Here is a 16,173-nt window from a genome sequence, read left to right on the forward strand (position 1 = left end):
CTCCCCCCATGCATTATTTCAATTATAGACAACTTTCCCACGACTTCAAGAGTGGATTTCCACGGGCCTTGCTAAATATGGTAGAATCGGCTCCTGTGATCCCATGTATGTTCCTCAGCTCCTGTGATCCCCTGTATGTCCCTCAGCTCCTGTGATCCTCTATGTTCCTCAGCTCCTGTGATCCCCTGTATGTTCCTCAGCTCCTGTGATCCCCTGTATGTTCCTCAGCTCCTGTGATCCCCTGTATGTTCCTCAGCTCCTGTGACCCCCTGTATGTTCCTCAGCTCCTGTGATTCCCTGTATGTTCCTCAGCTCCTGTGATCCCCTGTATGTTCCTCAGCTCCAGTGACCCCCTGTATGTTCCTCAGCTCCTGTGGCCCCCTGTATGTTCCTCAGCTCCTGTGATCCCCTGTATGTTCCTCAGCCCCTGTAGTCCTCTATATGTTCCTTGGCCCCTGTGATCACCTGTATGTTCTTCTGCTCCTGTGTTCTCCTGTAAGTTCCTCAACCCCTGTGATCCCCTTTATGTTCCTCAGCCCCTGTATTCCTCTATATGTTTATTGGCCCCTGTGATCACCTGTATGCTCCTCTTCCCCTGTATTCTCCTATATGTTACTCAGCCCCTGTTATCCTCCGTATGTTCCTCAGCTACATGTTCCTCTGCCCTTGTGATCCCCTGTATGTTCTTTGGCTCCTGTGATCCCCTGTATGTCACTCGGATCCTGTGATCCCTGTATGTGGACAAGGGCTCCTTGCGTGCTTTAACCTGTCTCTCTAAAGACTGTAATGTACCCCTCCCCTCCCCCCATGCATTATTTCAATTATAGACAACTTTCCCACGACTTCAAGAGTGGATTTCCACGCGCCTTGCTAAATATGGTCGAATCGGCTCCTGTGATCCCATGTATGTCCCTCAGCTCCTGTGATCCTCTATGTTCCTCAGCTCCTGTTATCCCCGGTATGTTCCTCAGCTCCTGTGATCCCCTGTATGTTCCTCAGCTCCTGTGATCCCCTGTATGTTCCTCAGCTCCTGTGATCCCCTGTATGTTCCTCAGCTCCTGTGATCCCCTGTATGTTCCTCAGCTCCGGTGATCCCCTGTATGTTCCTCAGCTCCTGTGATTCCCTGTATGTTCCTCAGCTCCTGTGATCCCCTGTATGTTCCTCAGCTCCTGTGACCCCCTGTATGTTCCTCAGCTCCTGTGATCCCCTGTATGTTCCTCAGCTACAGTGACCCCCTGTATGTTCCTCAGCTACAGTGACCCCCTGTATGTTCCTCAGCTCCTGTGACCCCCTGTATGTTCCTCAGCTCCTGTGACCCCCTGTATGTTCCTTAGCTCCTGTGACCCCCTGTATGTTTCTCAGCTCCTGTGACCCCCTGTATGTTCCTCAGCTCCTGTGACCCCCTGTATGTTCCTCAGCTCCTGTGACCCCCTGTATGTTCCTCAGCTCCTGTGACCCCCTGTATGTTCCTCAGCTCCTGTGACCCCCTGTATGTTCCTCAGCTCCTGTGACCCCCTGTATGTTCCTCAGCTCCTGTGATTCCCTGTATGTTCCTCAGCTCCTGTGACCCCCTGTATGTTCCTCAGCTCCTGTGACCCCCTGTATGTTCCTCAGCTCCTGTGACCCCCTGTATGTTCCTCAGCTCCTGTGATCCCCTGTATGTTTCTCAGCTCCTGTGATCCCCTGTATGTTCCTCAGCTCCTGTGATCCCCTGTATGTCCCTCAGCTCCTGTGATCCCCTGTATGTCCCTCAGCTCCTGTGATTCCCTGTATGTCCCTCAGCTCCTGTGATCCCCTGTATGTCCCTCAGCTCCTGTGATTCCCTGTATGTCCCTCAGCTCCTGTGATCCCCTGTATGTCCCTCAGCTCCTGTGATTCCCTGTATGTTCCTCAGCTCCTGTGATCCCCTGTATGTTCCTCAGCTCCTGTGATCTCCTGTATGTTCCTCAGCTCATGTGATTCCCTGTATGTTCCTCAGCTCCTGTGATTCCCTGTATGTTCCTCAGCTCCTGTGATTCCCTGTATGTTCCTCAGCTCCTGTGATTCCCTGTATGTTCCTCAGCTCCTGTGATTCCCTGTATGTTCCTCAGCTCCTGTGATTCACTGTATGTTCCTCAGCTCCTGTGATCCCCTGTATGTTCCTCAGCTCATGTGATCCCCTGTATGTTCCTCAGATCCTGTGATCCCCTGTATGTTCCTCAGCTCCTGTGATCCCCTGTATGTTCCTCAGCTCCTGTGATCCCCTGTATGTTCCTCAGCTCCTGTGATTCACTGTATGTTCCTCAGCTCCTGTGATCCCCTGTATGTTCCTCAGCTCATGTGATCCCCTGTATGTTCCTCAGATCCTGTGATCCCCTGTATGTTCCTCAGCTCCTGTGATCCCCTGTATGTTCCTCAGCTCCTGTGATCCCCTGTATGTTCCTCAGCTCCTGTGATCCCCTGTATGTTCCTCAGCTCCTGTGACCCCATGTATGTTCCTCAGCTCCTGTGACCAGGGCCGGATTAACAATGGGGCTGATGGAGCTGCAGCTCCAGGCCCCTTTCTCAAGATAGGCCCATTTGCCCAAAAAAAAAAAAAAAAAAAAATGTTTTTTTTAATTTTTTTTTTTTAAGATTTTTCTTTTCTAAGATCGAATTTGGGGGGTTGTAGCTTGATGACCAGAGGTCACAGAAACCCCACATTTGGGGTAGGCATGGGAAGAACTACCCCACAACTGGTTAAAATATGGGGCTCATATCATTTACAGGGAGTGCAGAATTATTAGGCAAGTTGTATTTTTGAGGATTAATTTTATTATTGAACAACAACCATGTTCTCAATGAACCAAAAAAACTCATTAATATCAAAGCTGAATATTTTTGGAAGTAGTTTTTAGTTTGTTTTTAGTTTTAGCTATTTTAGGGGGATATCTGTGTGTGCAGGTGACTATTACTGTGCATAATTATTAGGCAACTTAACAAAAAAAAAATTATATACCCATTTCAATTATTTATTTTTACCAGTGAAACCAATATAACATCTCAACATTCACAAATATACATTTCTGACATTCAAAAACAAAACAAAAACAAATCAGTGACCAATATAGCCACCTTTCTTTGCAAGGACACTCAAAAGCCTGCCATCCATGGATTCTGTCAGTGTTTTGATCTGTTCACCATCAACATTGCGTGCAGCAGCAACCGCAGCCTCCCAGACACTGTTCAGAGAGGTGTATTGTTTTCCCTCCTTGTAAATCCCACATTTGATGATGGACCACAGGTTCTCAATGGGGTTCAGATCAGGTGAACAAGGAGGCCATGTCATTAGTTTTTCTTCTTTTATACCCTTTCTTGCCAGCCACGCTGTGGAGTACTTGGACGCGTGTGATGGAGCATTGTCCTGCATGAAAATCTTGTTTTTCTTGAAGGATGCAGACTTCTTCCTGTACCACTGCTTGAAGAAGGTGTCTTCCAGAAACTGGCAGTAGGACTGGGAGTTGAGCTTGACTCCATCCTCAACCCGAAAAGGCCCCACAAGCTCATCTTTGATGATACCAGCCCAAACCAGTACTCCACCTCCACCTTGCTGGCGTCTGAGTCGGACTGGAGCTCTCTGCCCTTTACCAATCCAGCCACGGGCCCATCCATCTGGCCCATCAAGACTCGCTCTCATTTCATCAGTCCATAAAACCTTAGAAAAATCAGTCTTGAGATATTTCTTGGCCCAGTCTTGACGTTTCAGCTTGTGTGTCTTGTTCAGTGGTGGTCGTCTTTCAGCCTTTCTTACCTTGGCCATGTCTCTGAGTATTGCACACCTTGTGCTTTTGGGCACTCCAGTGATGTTGCAGCTCTGAAATATGGCCAAACTGGTGGCAAGTGGCATCTTGGCAGCTGCATGCTTGACTTTTCTCAGTTCATGGGCAGTTATTTTGCGCCTTGGTTTTTCCACATGCTTCTTGCGACCCTGTTGACTATTTTGAATGAAACGCTTGATTGTTCGATGATCACGCTTCAGAAGCTTTGCAATTTTAAGAGTGCTGCATCCCTCTGCAAGATATCTCACTATTTTTGACTTTTCTGAGCCTGTCAAGTCCTTCTTTTGACCCATTTTGCCAAAGGAAAGGAAGTTGACTAATAATTATGCACACCTGATATAGGGTGTTGATGTCATTAGACCACACCCCTTCTCATTACAGAGATGCACATCACCTAATATGCTTAATTGGTAGTAGGCTTTCGAGCCTATACAGCTTGGAGTAAGACAACATGCATAAAGAGGATGATGTGGTCAAAATACTCATTTGCCTAATAATTCTGCACTCCCTGTATGGTTCCGGAGATACGGGCCTGCTTGCACAGCCTGTCAGAAGCTACATTCAGAGCGGCCAATATAAATACAAGCTGACACACTACAGCAGACTGATAGGATCACATGGCTTATAATAATTATTTGTATATTACTCATGGTAATTAACCCCTTGCCACCCAGGCCAATTCTGACACTTCTCTACTACATGTAAAAATCATCATTTGTTTTTTGCTAGAAAATTACTCTATGGTGGTCTTTGCACTTTTTATGTTGCAGGGTGTAGAGCTGCACGATTCTGGCTAAAATGAGAATTGCAATTCTTTTGCTTAGAAGATAGATGACGATTCTCTCACGATTGTTGCGGCGTAACATCATCTTTCACATTAAAACAAACAAAAAAAAATGGGTTAACTTCACTGTTTTGTTTTTATGGTTTTTATTATTCATTGAAGTGGGAAAATGCATTGTGACATAACATATTGCAGCAATAGCCATTGTATTCCCTAGAGTCTCTGCTAAAATATATATAATGTTTGGCGGTTCCAAGTAATTTTCTAGCAAATAATATTGCTTTTTAACTTAAGAAACAAGTGTTGGACTTTAAGTGGTTACATTTAGTTACAATGTTAGTTAGTTACAATGTTTCATTTTGTTTACAAACTTCGCAGACTGCCCAGATTTGTTCTTTACACACAGAAGTGTATCCCTTTGATCTAAGAAGGAAGTGTCAGTTACAATGTTTCCTGTTAAAAACTTGGCAGACTGCCCAGATATTTTCTTTTGACAGCTGAAAGTCTCTCCACTTGTTATATGAAAGAATCAGCAAACTCTGCATTGAAGATCGTCAGGGGGGTTGAATCGAGATCACAATTTTTTTAACGATTAATTGTGCAGCTCTAGCACGGTATTTGCGCAGCAATTTTTCAAACATGTATTTTTGGAAAAAAATGTTTCATTCATTAAAAAAACAGTTAGTTAAGTTAGCACAATTTTTTTTGGTATCCTAAGCGATGCTTTACATTTTTATATGTTACATGTTTAGAGTTACAGAGGAGGTCTAGTACTAGAATTATTGTTCTCGCTCTAACGATCGTGGCGTATGTAACCTGTATGTATCTGGCTCTGATACTACCCGTGCCTACCCAGCCACTGACTAGTATCTCTCCCCAGCCTGTCCCCACACACCCTCTCACCTGCTGACCTGTGGATGGGGGAATCACTCCTGCAGTGTTATTGTGTTCTGCCAGTGCGTACAATGATCAGTGTTGCTAACTTTAGCTGGCAGCACTGATTGTTTTAAGAAAAAAAAAACAGGCTGGTTGTACTCAAGTTGATTGATAGATTGACTTGTGTAAAACCAGCTAGCCCATACATAGATTGACTATGGCTGGTCTCTGCATAATTGGCGTAATTTCAATCCATGTATGACCCGCTTAACCACTACTCAGTCCCTAAATATCCTTCCACTCCTGTACATAGTGCTCACTGTCATACTCTCCACACTCCTCTCCTGTACATAGTGCCCACTGTCATACTCTCCACACTTCTCTCCTATACATAGTACCCACTGTCATACCCTACACACTCCTCTCCTGTACATAGTGCCCACTGTCATACCCTCCACACTCCTCTCCTGTACATAGTGCCCACTGTCATACTCTCCACACTTCTCTCCTATACATAGCGCCCACTGTCATACCCTTCACACTCCTCTCCTGTACATAGTGCCTGCTGTCATACACTTCTCTCCTGTACTTAGTGCCCACTGTCGCACGCTCCACACTCCTCTCCTGTACATACTGCTCACTGTCATACCCTCCACACTCCTCTCCTATACATAGTGCCCACTGTCATACCCTCCACACTCCTCTCCTATACATAGTGTTCACTGTCATACCCTCCACACTCCTCTCCTATACATAGAGCCCACTATCATACCATCTACATTCCTCTCCTGTACATACTGCCCACTGTCATACCCTCCACACTCCTCTCCTGTACATACTGCCCCATCATACCCTTCACACTTCTCTCTGGTACGTACTACCCTCTGTCATACCCCCTCACTCTTCCTGTACATACTGCCCATTGTCATACCCTTCACACTCCTCTCCTGTACATAGTGCTTTTTTCCGTACCCTTTGTACTCCTCTCCTGTACATAGTGCCCACTGTTAGACCCTCCACATTCCTCTCCCTCACCTGCACATACTTCCCACTTATATACCGTCCATACTCCTCCCCTATGTCGCTTACCCACAAAAACAGTTCTTTAAAATTATACTGAATATCCTCAATGTTACCAGCTCTAGAATGGACACACTTTTGTTAGTTGTACTAAAGGAAATATCAGTTCTCATATTTGTTCTGCCCCATTATTAGTACTCATTTCATTTTGTGATTACTACTATGATGTATAGAGGAACATCGGGGATCTCAGCTACTCTAAATATAGCACTTATATAAAAAAGTGGCCCTGAAAATATTTTTTAAATGTTGGCAACTGTGCACTTAGGCACTGCCCAAGGGCCACTGGGTCAGTAGGGGGCCCCATGAGAGGCTCCTGGGATCCTGTGATAATGAAGTGGTAGTAAACTTTCCTAACATTACTACTTTTTAGAGGCCCTGGGGTAGGTTATGCCACAACGTACAACTATGCACAGCATATTAGCACATTAGTGTACACTTCAATTTTCAGACTGAGCCCTCCAGTGCTGCGATGAATCAGGCGGGGCCTGGACACTTCCATCTTCACCCGGTCACCTTCTGGGTTCTGTGCCTTTGGTCACTTGCCTTGGCTGGGCTGCGTTCATGTCATTCCCACGCATTTATTATTTATTACACCCCATTCACACCTCCGCGACAAAACGCCCGACGCCGGCCGCTCGTGCCGCTGGAGGGGAGAATTCCCATTGCTGTCTATGAGATGGTTCACATCTCATAGACGCCGTACACCTGCGGCATGAAAAAAAGTCCCGGACCCTTTTTTTCAGGCGGCATTGGCGTTCGGCCATACAAAGCAATAGGAAGGATTTGTAAAAAAAAAGTTACACTATTCACGGCAAAATACGCCGCGTACGCGGCGTTACTTGTCGCGGAGGTGTGAATGCAGCCTAAAAGGCCCCACCAAAATCCTCAGCACCAGGCCCATGGTGATCTTAATCTGGCCCTGCCTGTGACCCCCTGTATGTTCCTCAGCTCCTGTGATTCCCTATATGTGCCTCAGCTCCTGTGATCCCCTGTATGTTCCTCAGCTCCTGTGACCCCCTGTATGTTCCTCAGCTCCTGTGATCCCCTGTATGTTCCTCAGCTCCTGTATGTTCCCCGGCTCCTGTGATCCCCTATATTTTCCTTGTCTCCAGTGATCCCCTGTATGTTCCTCAGCCCCTGTATGTCCCCCGGCTCCTGTGATCCCCTGTATGTTCCTCAGCTCCTGTATGTTCCCCGGCCCCTGTGATCCCCTATATTTTTCTTGGCACCAGTGACCCCATGTATGTCCCTCAGCTCCTGTATGTTCCCCGGCCCCTGTGATCCCCTATATTTTTCTTGGCTCCAGTGACCCCCTGTATGTCCCTCAGCCTCTGTATGTTCCCCGGCTCCCGTGACCCCCGTATGTTCCTCAGCCCCTGTATGTTCCCCAGCTCCTGTGACCCCCGTATGTTGCTCGGCCCCTGTATGTTCCCCCGACTCCTGTGACCCCCGTATGTTCCTCGGCCCCTGTATGTTCCCCGGCTCCTGTGACCCCCTGTATGTCCCTCAGCCCCTGTATGTTCCCCGACTCCTGTGACCCCCTGTATGTTCCCCGGCTCCTGTGACCCCTGTATGTTCCTCGGCCCCTGTATGTTCCCCCGGCTCCTGTGACCCCCGTATGTTCCTCGGCCCCTGTATGTTCCCCGGCTCCTGTGACCCCCTGTATGTCCCTCAGCCCCTGTATGTTCCCCGACTCCTGTGACCCCCTGTATGTTCCCAGGCTCCTGTGCCCCCCTGTATGTTCCTCAGCTCCTGTGGTCCCCTGTATGTTCCTCAGCTCCTGTGATCCCCTATATTTTCCTTGGCTCCAGTGACCCCCTGTATGTTCCTCAGCAGCCCCTGTATGTTCCCCGGCTCCTGTGACCCCTGTATGTTCCTCAGCCCCTGTATGTTCCCCGGCTCCTGTGACCCCTGTATGTTCCTCAGCCCCTGTATGTTCCCGGCTCCTGTGACCCCCTGTATGTCCCTCAGCCTCTGTATGTTCCTGTAATGCAGTGTGTCAGTGATTGATGTATACAGTATTTAGCAGGCAGACAGGAAGAAGAGCTGATCTCTGAGTTACACAACATGTACTTGGTTTGTGCCTGCAGCTCTGATTCACTTCTTCCTGAGTCTCTGCTGACAGTAGTATGTGAATCATTATCTCTTTCTCCTTCTTGTAGAAAGACACGGGCTCAGCTCCACAGACAAACTAAGCAGTGGACTTTTAGTGGACTGAGAAGGTAGAGCAGAGGGGAGGGAGCTGGGTAAATAAGCCTCCAGTGGATCAGCCCTAATGCCCTGAGTGAGAGGAAGGAAGGAAGAGCTGGCACCTGGCCAGGCAGCATAGAGGAATGAGCCAGCTGGGCAGCCCCGCTCCTGTGACAGTCCTCGGAGTGTGTGATCAGTGCAGGGCACATGTCAGCCCGATCCCCAACATCCCCGATGTGTCTGCAATGTGAGCAGTCAGTGAAGCCGATGTGAGAGCTGCGATTGGTCGGAATTGCCCAGTGCTGGAAGATCGGAAAGTTTCCTGTGTCAGCTGTCAGTGTGTGGACTTCCCTCCGTGCTAGGGGCAGCAGGATGCCAGTGCTGGATCGATGCTTCCTCGAGGTGGGCAGGAGCTGGAGGACAGGTGAGGTCCTTCTACCCACTTACATGGGGACTCTGCCAACCTACCGCTCGGGGAGTCTGAGCTGCGAGCTGCCGGAGATCATAGAGATGGTGAAGCTCCTCTGGAAGTCCAAGAACGAGCTACAGACTGTCATTCAAAAGGAGCTGCAGAGCAACGAGGAGGTCCTGGCATCTCTACCAGGTAATGACCCTGTCTTATGTCTCTATACCAAGTATTTATCTGGAAACATCAGATACTCTTATGGTGGCCATACACACTTCTAGAAATCATCCATTTCTTTTCTGATCAGCCTCACCCAATAGGAATAATAGATCGATTTCATCAATATGACACATACAGGGCAGTGGATTTCGATTTTGTAAATAATCGAAAATATTGGATCTCATCTCTGTTCTCATAATCCGATTGATCGAAATATGATCGGATTCCTGAGTATGATTAAATCCAATCGTAATCAACGATCAGATAGGAAGTTTTGGCTATTGGTTTGCCAATTGGATCATTAAGATCAAATGTCGCATCCATCAGATAATAAAATCGAAGCATGTATGGCCATCAAGAACGTTTTTTAGAAGCATTTCAATGATTGATATGAGATTTCCTATTGTATCCTAAGGTGCCTGTTCATACCTGAGCACCATGAGGTATCCTAAGGTGCCTGTTCATACCTGAGCATCATGAGGTATCCTAAAGTGCCTGTTCTTACCTGAGCACCATGAGGTATCCTAAGGTGCCTGTTTATACCTGAGCATCATGAGGTATCCTAAGGTGCCTGTTCATACCTGAGCATCATGAGGTATCCTAAGGTGCCTGTTCATACCTGAGCACCATGAGGTATCCTAAGGTGCCTGTTCTTACCTGAGCATCATGAGGTATCCTAAGGTGCCTGTTTATACCTGGGCATCATGAGGTATCCTAAGGTGCCTGTTCATACCTGAGCACCATGAGGTATCCTAAGGTGCCTGTTAATACCTGAGCATCATGAGGTATCCTAAGGTGCCTGTTCATACCTGAGCATCATGAGGTATCCTAAGGTGCCTGTTCATACCTGAGCATCATGAGGTATCCTAAAGTGCCTGTTCTTACCTGAGCACCATGAGGTATCCTAAGGTGCCTGTTTATACCTGAGCATCATGAGGTATCCTAAGGTGCCTGTTCATACCTGAGCATCATGAGGTATCCTAAGGTGCCTGTTCATACCTGAGCACCATGAGGTATCCTAAGGTGCCTGTTCTTACCTGAGCATCATGAGGTATCCTAAGGTGCCTGTTTATACCTGGGCATCATGAGGTATCCTAAGGTGCCTGTTCATACCTGAGCACCATGAGGTATCCTAAGGTGCCTGTTAATACCTGAGCATCATGAGGTATCCTAAGGTGCCTGTTCATACCTGAGCATCATGAGGTATCCTAAGGTGCCTGTTCATACCTGAGCACCATGAGGTATCCTAAGGTGCCTGTTCTTACCTGAGCATCATGAGGTATCCTAAGGTGCCTGTTTATACCTGGGCATCATGAGGTATCCTAAGGTGCCTGTTCATACCTGAGCACCATGAGGTATCCTAAGGTGCCTGTTAATACCTGAGCATCATGAGGTATCCTAAGGTGCCTGTTCATACCTGAGCATCATGAGGTATCCTAATGTGCCTGTTCATACCTAACCCTTATGAGGTATCCTAAGGTGCCTGTTCATACCTGAGCATCATAAGGTATCCTAAGGTGCCTGTTCATACCTGAGCACCATGAGGTATCCTAAGGTGCCTGTTCATACCTGAGCATCATGAGGTATCCTAAGGTGCCTGTTTATACCTGAGCATCATGAGGTATCCTAAGGTGCCTGTTCATACCTGAGCATCATGAAGTGTCCTAAGGTGCCTGTTCATACCTGAGCATCATGAGGTATCCTAAGGTGCCTGTTCATACCTGAGCATCATGAGGTATCCTAAGGTGCCTGTTCTTACCTGAGCCTCATGAGGTTTCCTAAGGTGCCTGTTCATACCTGAGCATCATGAGGTATCCTAAGGTGCCTGTTTATACCTGAGCACCATGAGGTATCCTAAGGTGCCTGTTCTTACCTGAGTATAATGAGGTATCCTAAGGTGCCTGTTCTGACCTGAGCATCATGAGGTATCCTAAGGTGCCTGTTCATACCTGAGCATCATGAGGTATCCTAAGGTGCCTGTTTATACCTGAGCACCATGAGGTATCCTAAGGTGCCTGTTCTTACCTGAGTATAATGAGGTATCCTAAGGTGCCTGTTCTTACCTGAGCATCATGAGGTATCCTAAGGTGCCTGTTCATACCTGAGCATCATGAGGTATCCTAAGGTGCCTGTTCTTACCTGAGCATCATGAGGTATCCTAAGGTGCCTGTTCTTACCTGAGCATCATGAGGTATCCTAAGGTGCCTGTTCTTACCTGAGCATCATGAGGTATCCTAAGGTGCCTGTTCTTACCTGAGCATCATGAGGTATCCTAAGGTGCCTGTTCATACCTGAGCATCATGAGGTTTGAAGACTTGTCACTTGAATGAGCTTCTATGGGACAGAGTTTTGTGTTTTTGGTCCCCTGTAGAATTAAATGACAGCACCTGGAAAACGTGTGTAACTTGTAGTTTTTAGCCAGTTCAAAATCGCATGACAAGTTTTCATTCATTCTTATTTTTGGCAATGGAACCTTTTAAGTTTTTGGGACTCTGAAAAAAAATCCTGCACTTCTTTTCTGTGATTTCATTGACTTTTGTTAAATGAAGTCGCAAGCCACTAAGAAATTGCAAGATATATTATGATTATTGTATTTGTATGTTCTGGAGGAGGGTGGGAAAGGTATGTGAATGTGTAGATGTATAATGAAAAATGGATTAATAAAGATAGGAAGTAAAAAAAAAAAAAAAAAGAAATTGCAGATCCAAATTGCACTGAGCTGCGGCTTTGAAATCGTGCAGAAGCAGCGTGGTTTCAAAGGCGCACTAGTGTGAACCAGGACCCATGTGGCGGTTTGCACAAATCCACCGCACCGACTCGCACTGCCATATGCAAACTGCCGGCAGTGTCAATACATTGTTAACGACACCCCCATTTCAGCTCGCATATCGCACTGTGAACTGACAGTTCGGACATGAATCCGATCACATAGGTGTGATCACCCATACGATCCGATTCTGCTGCGGACCAAAAAAAAGGTCCTGTGCGAGTTTGGTCCAAATGTAATATGATATCAGACATACTTACAGTATGGCTGAAATCGCACAGACGTCAGTGCGAATCACATGCGATCTCGCAATGTGCAGAAGTGTGAACCGGCACTTAATGTTTTTTTTTCTAGTCAATGGAAAGTTATAACAAGGAGAGCCTGAAAAACACCTTGAAAACATATACAGTAAAACCTTGGTGTGTGAGCATAATTTGTATCAGAAACATGCTTGTAATCCAAAGCACTTGTATATCAAAGCATTTTTTTTACAGGGTATAAAAGAGAAGAGAGCAGCCTCTAAGTGTAGCAATAAGTTGATAAATGTTGTACCTTCATTAAATGTAACCATATTGCTACACTTAGAGGCTCCTCTCTTCTTTTTTATACTCAATTGTGACATGACACTACTCTTATATCAAGACATCTCTTGTATATCAAGGCAAAATGTATTAAAACATTTTGCTGGTCTTGCAAAACGCTCTCAAACCAAGTTACTCTCAAACCAAGGTTTTACTGTGTGTGTGTATAAATATATATATATATATATATATATATATATATATATATATATATATATATATATACACACACACACACAGTATCTCACAAAAGTAACTACACACCTCACATTTTTGTAAATATTTTATTTTATCTTTTCATGTGACAACACTGAAGAAATGACACTTTGCTACAATGTAAAGTAGTGAGTGTACAGCTTGTATAACAGTGTAAATTTGCTGTCCCTGCAAAATAACTCAACACACAGCCATTAATGTCTAAACCGCTAGCAACAAAAGTGAAAATGTCCAAATTGGGCTGAAATTGTCAGTATTTTATGTGGCCACCATTATTTTGCAGCACTGCCTTAACCCTGTTGGGCATGGAGTTCACCAGAGCTACACAGGTTGCCACTGGAATCCTCTTCTTTAGCAAGGCAGTGGTCGTCTTGGAGGTGTGTTTGGGGTTGTTATCATGTTGGAATGCTGCCCTGTGGCCCAGTCTCCGAAGGAACTGTAGCTCCCCAGTGTCTGCAGCACTCATGCAGCCCCAGACCATGACACTCCCACCACCTTGCTTGACTGTAGGCAAGACATACTTGTCTTTGTACTCCTCACCTGGTTGCTGCCACACACACACTTGACCCCATCTGAACCCAATAAGTTTTTCTTGGTCTCATCAGACCACAGGACATGGTTCCAGTAATCCATGTCCTTAGTCTGCTTGTCTTCAGCAAACTGTTTGTGGGCTTTCTTGTGCATCATCTTTAGAAGAGGCTTCCTTCTGTGACCACAGCCATGAAGACCAATTTGATGCAGTGTGCTGCGTATGGTATATGCACTGACATGCTGAACCCACACCCCTTCAACCTCTGCGGTGAGAGCTGCGATTGGTCGGATTGCCCTGTGCTGGAAGATCAGAAGGTTTCCTGTGTCAGCTGTCAGTGTGTGGATTTCCCTCCGTGCTAGGGGCAGCAGGATGCCAGTGCTGGATCGATGCTTCCTTGAGGTGGGCAGGAGCTGGAGGACAGGTGAGGTCCTTCTACCCAGTTACATGGGGACTCTGCCAACCTACCGCTCGGAGAGTCTGAGCTGCGTGCTTCCGGAGATCATAGAGATGGTGAAGCTCCTCTGGAAGTCCAGGAACGAGCTACAGACTGTCATTCAAAAGGAGCTGCAGAGCAATGAGGAGGTCCTGGCCTCTCCACCAGGTAATGACCCTGTCTTATGTCTCTATATAAGATGGAACTGATGCCAAGTATCTACATTCAGTTCACTGGAAACATCAGATACTCTTATGGTGGCCATACACACTTCTAGAAATCATCCATTTATTTTCTGATCAGCCTCACCCAATAGGAATATAGGAATAATAGATTAATTTGATTATTATGACACATACAGGGAAGTGGATTTCGATCGTGGAGTTCGCTAGTCTGCAGCAAACTGTTTGCAGGCTTTCTTGTGCATCATTTTTAGAAGAGGCTTCCTTCTGGGATGACAGCCATGCAGACCAATTTGATGCAGTATGCTGCGTATGGTCTGAGCACTGACAGGCTGAACCCCCACCCCTTCAACCTCTGTAGCAATGCTGGCAGCATTTATACGTCTATTTCCCAAAGACAACCTCTGGATATGACGCTGAGCACGTACACTCAACTTCTTTGGTCGACCATGGTGGGGCCTGTCCTGAGTGGAACCTGTCCTGTTAAACTGCTGTATGGTCTTGGCCACCGTGCTTAAAGGGGTTGTAAAGGTAATTTTTTTTTCCTAAATAGCTTCCTTTACCTTAGTGCAGTCCTCCTTCACTTACCTCATCCTTCGATTTTGCTTTTAAATGTCCTTATTTCTTCTGAGAAATCCTCACTTCCTGTTCTTCTGTCTGTAACTCCACACAGTAATGCAAGGCTTTCTCCCTGGTGTGTAGAAAGCCTCTTAAGGGGGAGGGGGCAGGCAGGAGTGTCAGGACGCCCACTAACACACATCTCCTTTCTCTATCTGCAAAGTAGAGAGTGTCCTGACTTGCCTGCTCGCCCCCTTCCCCCTCAAGAGGCTTTCTCCACACCAGGGAGAAAGCCTTGCATTACTGTGTGGAGTTACAGACAGAAGAACAGGAAGTGAGGATTTCTCAGAAGAAATAAGGACATTTAAAAACAAAATCAAAGGATGAGGTAAGTGAAGGAGGACTGCACTAAGGAAGCTATTCAGGGATTTTTTTTTTTTACCTTTACAACCCCTTTAAGCTCAGTTTCAGGGTCTTGGCAATCTTCTTATAGCCTAGGCCATCTTTATGTAGAGCAACAATTATTTTTTTCAGATCCTCAGAGAGTTCTTTGCCATGAGGTGCCATGTTGAACTTCCAGTGACCAGTATGAGAGAGTGAGAGCGATAACACCAAATTTAACACACCTGCTCCCCATTTACACCTGAGACCTTGTAACACTAACGAGTCACATGACATTGGGGAGGGAAAATTACTAATTGGGCCCAATTTGAACATTTTCACTTAGGGGTGTACTCACTTTTGTTGCCAGTGGTTTACACATTAATTGCTGTGTGTTGAGTTATTTTGAGGGAACAGCAAATTTACACTGTTATACAAGCTGTACACTCCCTACTTTACATTGTAGAAAAGTGTGATTTCTTCAGTGTTGTCACATAAAAATATATAATAAAATATTTACAAAAATGTGAGGGGTGTACTCACTTTCGTGAGATACTGTATATTATATATATATATATATATATATATATATATATATATATATATATATATATATATATATATATATATATATATATATATACTGATTTTCAAAGTATCTGATCTCTTTTTTTTGTATATTACATATAAAAGTATATATATATATATATACACACACATATACATATACAGTATATACACACATATATATATATATATATTTTTGTATTTTTTATATATTTTTTTGCTTTGAATGACTTTCCTGATATCCCTGTTAAATGTGAACAGCCTATCTGGAGCCACCGTGCTGATTAAATGAGTGTATTCTGTATTATTCCTAATGATTAAATGTTTGAACTCCCAGTGCCTCTTGGATATGAGTTTTGAAGCAATAAAAACTTGGAAGGCGTCCCAATTCCTCATCATTGTATCCAAAGCTAGAAAAAAAGTTTTTTTCTTTGGATACACTTTGATAAGGTGAAAGGTTCTACATGAGCCAAGAGGGGAAATTAGGAATTTACATTTAGGCTCCATGCACACTGAAGCTGATAAAAGCTATAAAAAAACGCCAGTAGCTTTGCAGGGAGCCTTTCAACGTTTTTTAGCGTTTTTGCAATAGCTTTAATC

The 16,173-nt window shown here is 45.4% G+C and overlaps 1 protein-coding gene across 3 annotated transcripts in view; it reads left to right on the top strand.

Annotated features, from left to right (window-relative positions):
* PDE7B (phosphodiesterase 7B) overlaps nt 1–16,173 on the top strand; it is a 387,906-nt gene that overhangs the window by 223,057 nt on the left and 148,676 nt on the right. Inside the window, exon 1 of one of the 3 annotated variants that reach the window (XM_040350482.1) lies at nt 8,645–9,335. The exons of the other annotated variants lie outside the window; for them this stretch is intronic. Coding sequence (XP_040206416.1) covers nt 9,104–9,335 — 232 coding nt within the window. The 5' untranslated portion in view covers nt 8,645–9,103. Of the gene's footprint in view, nt 1–8,644; nt 9,336–16,173 lie in introns of those variants that run through there. 3 annotated transcript variants of the gene reach the window in all.

Source organism: Rana temporaria, chromosome 4, assembly GCF_905171775.1.
Source record: "Rana temporaria chromosome 4, aRanTem1.1, whole genome shotgun sequence".
Classification (NCBI taxonomy): Eukaryota; Metazoa; Chordata; class Amphibia; order Anura; family Ranidae; genus Rana; species Rana temporaria.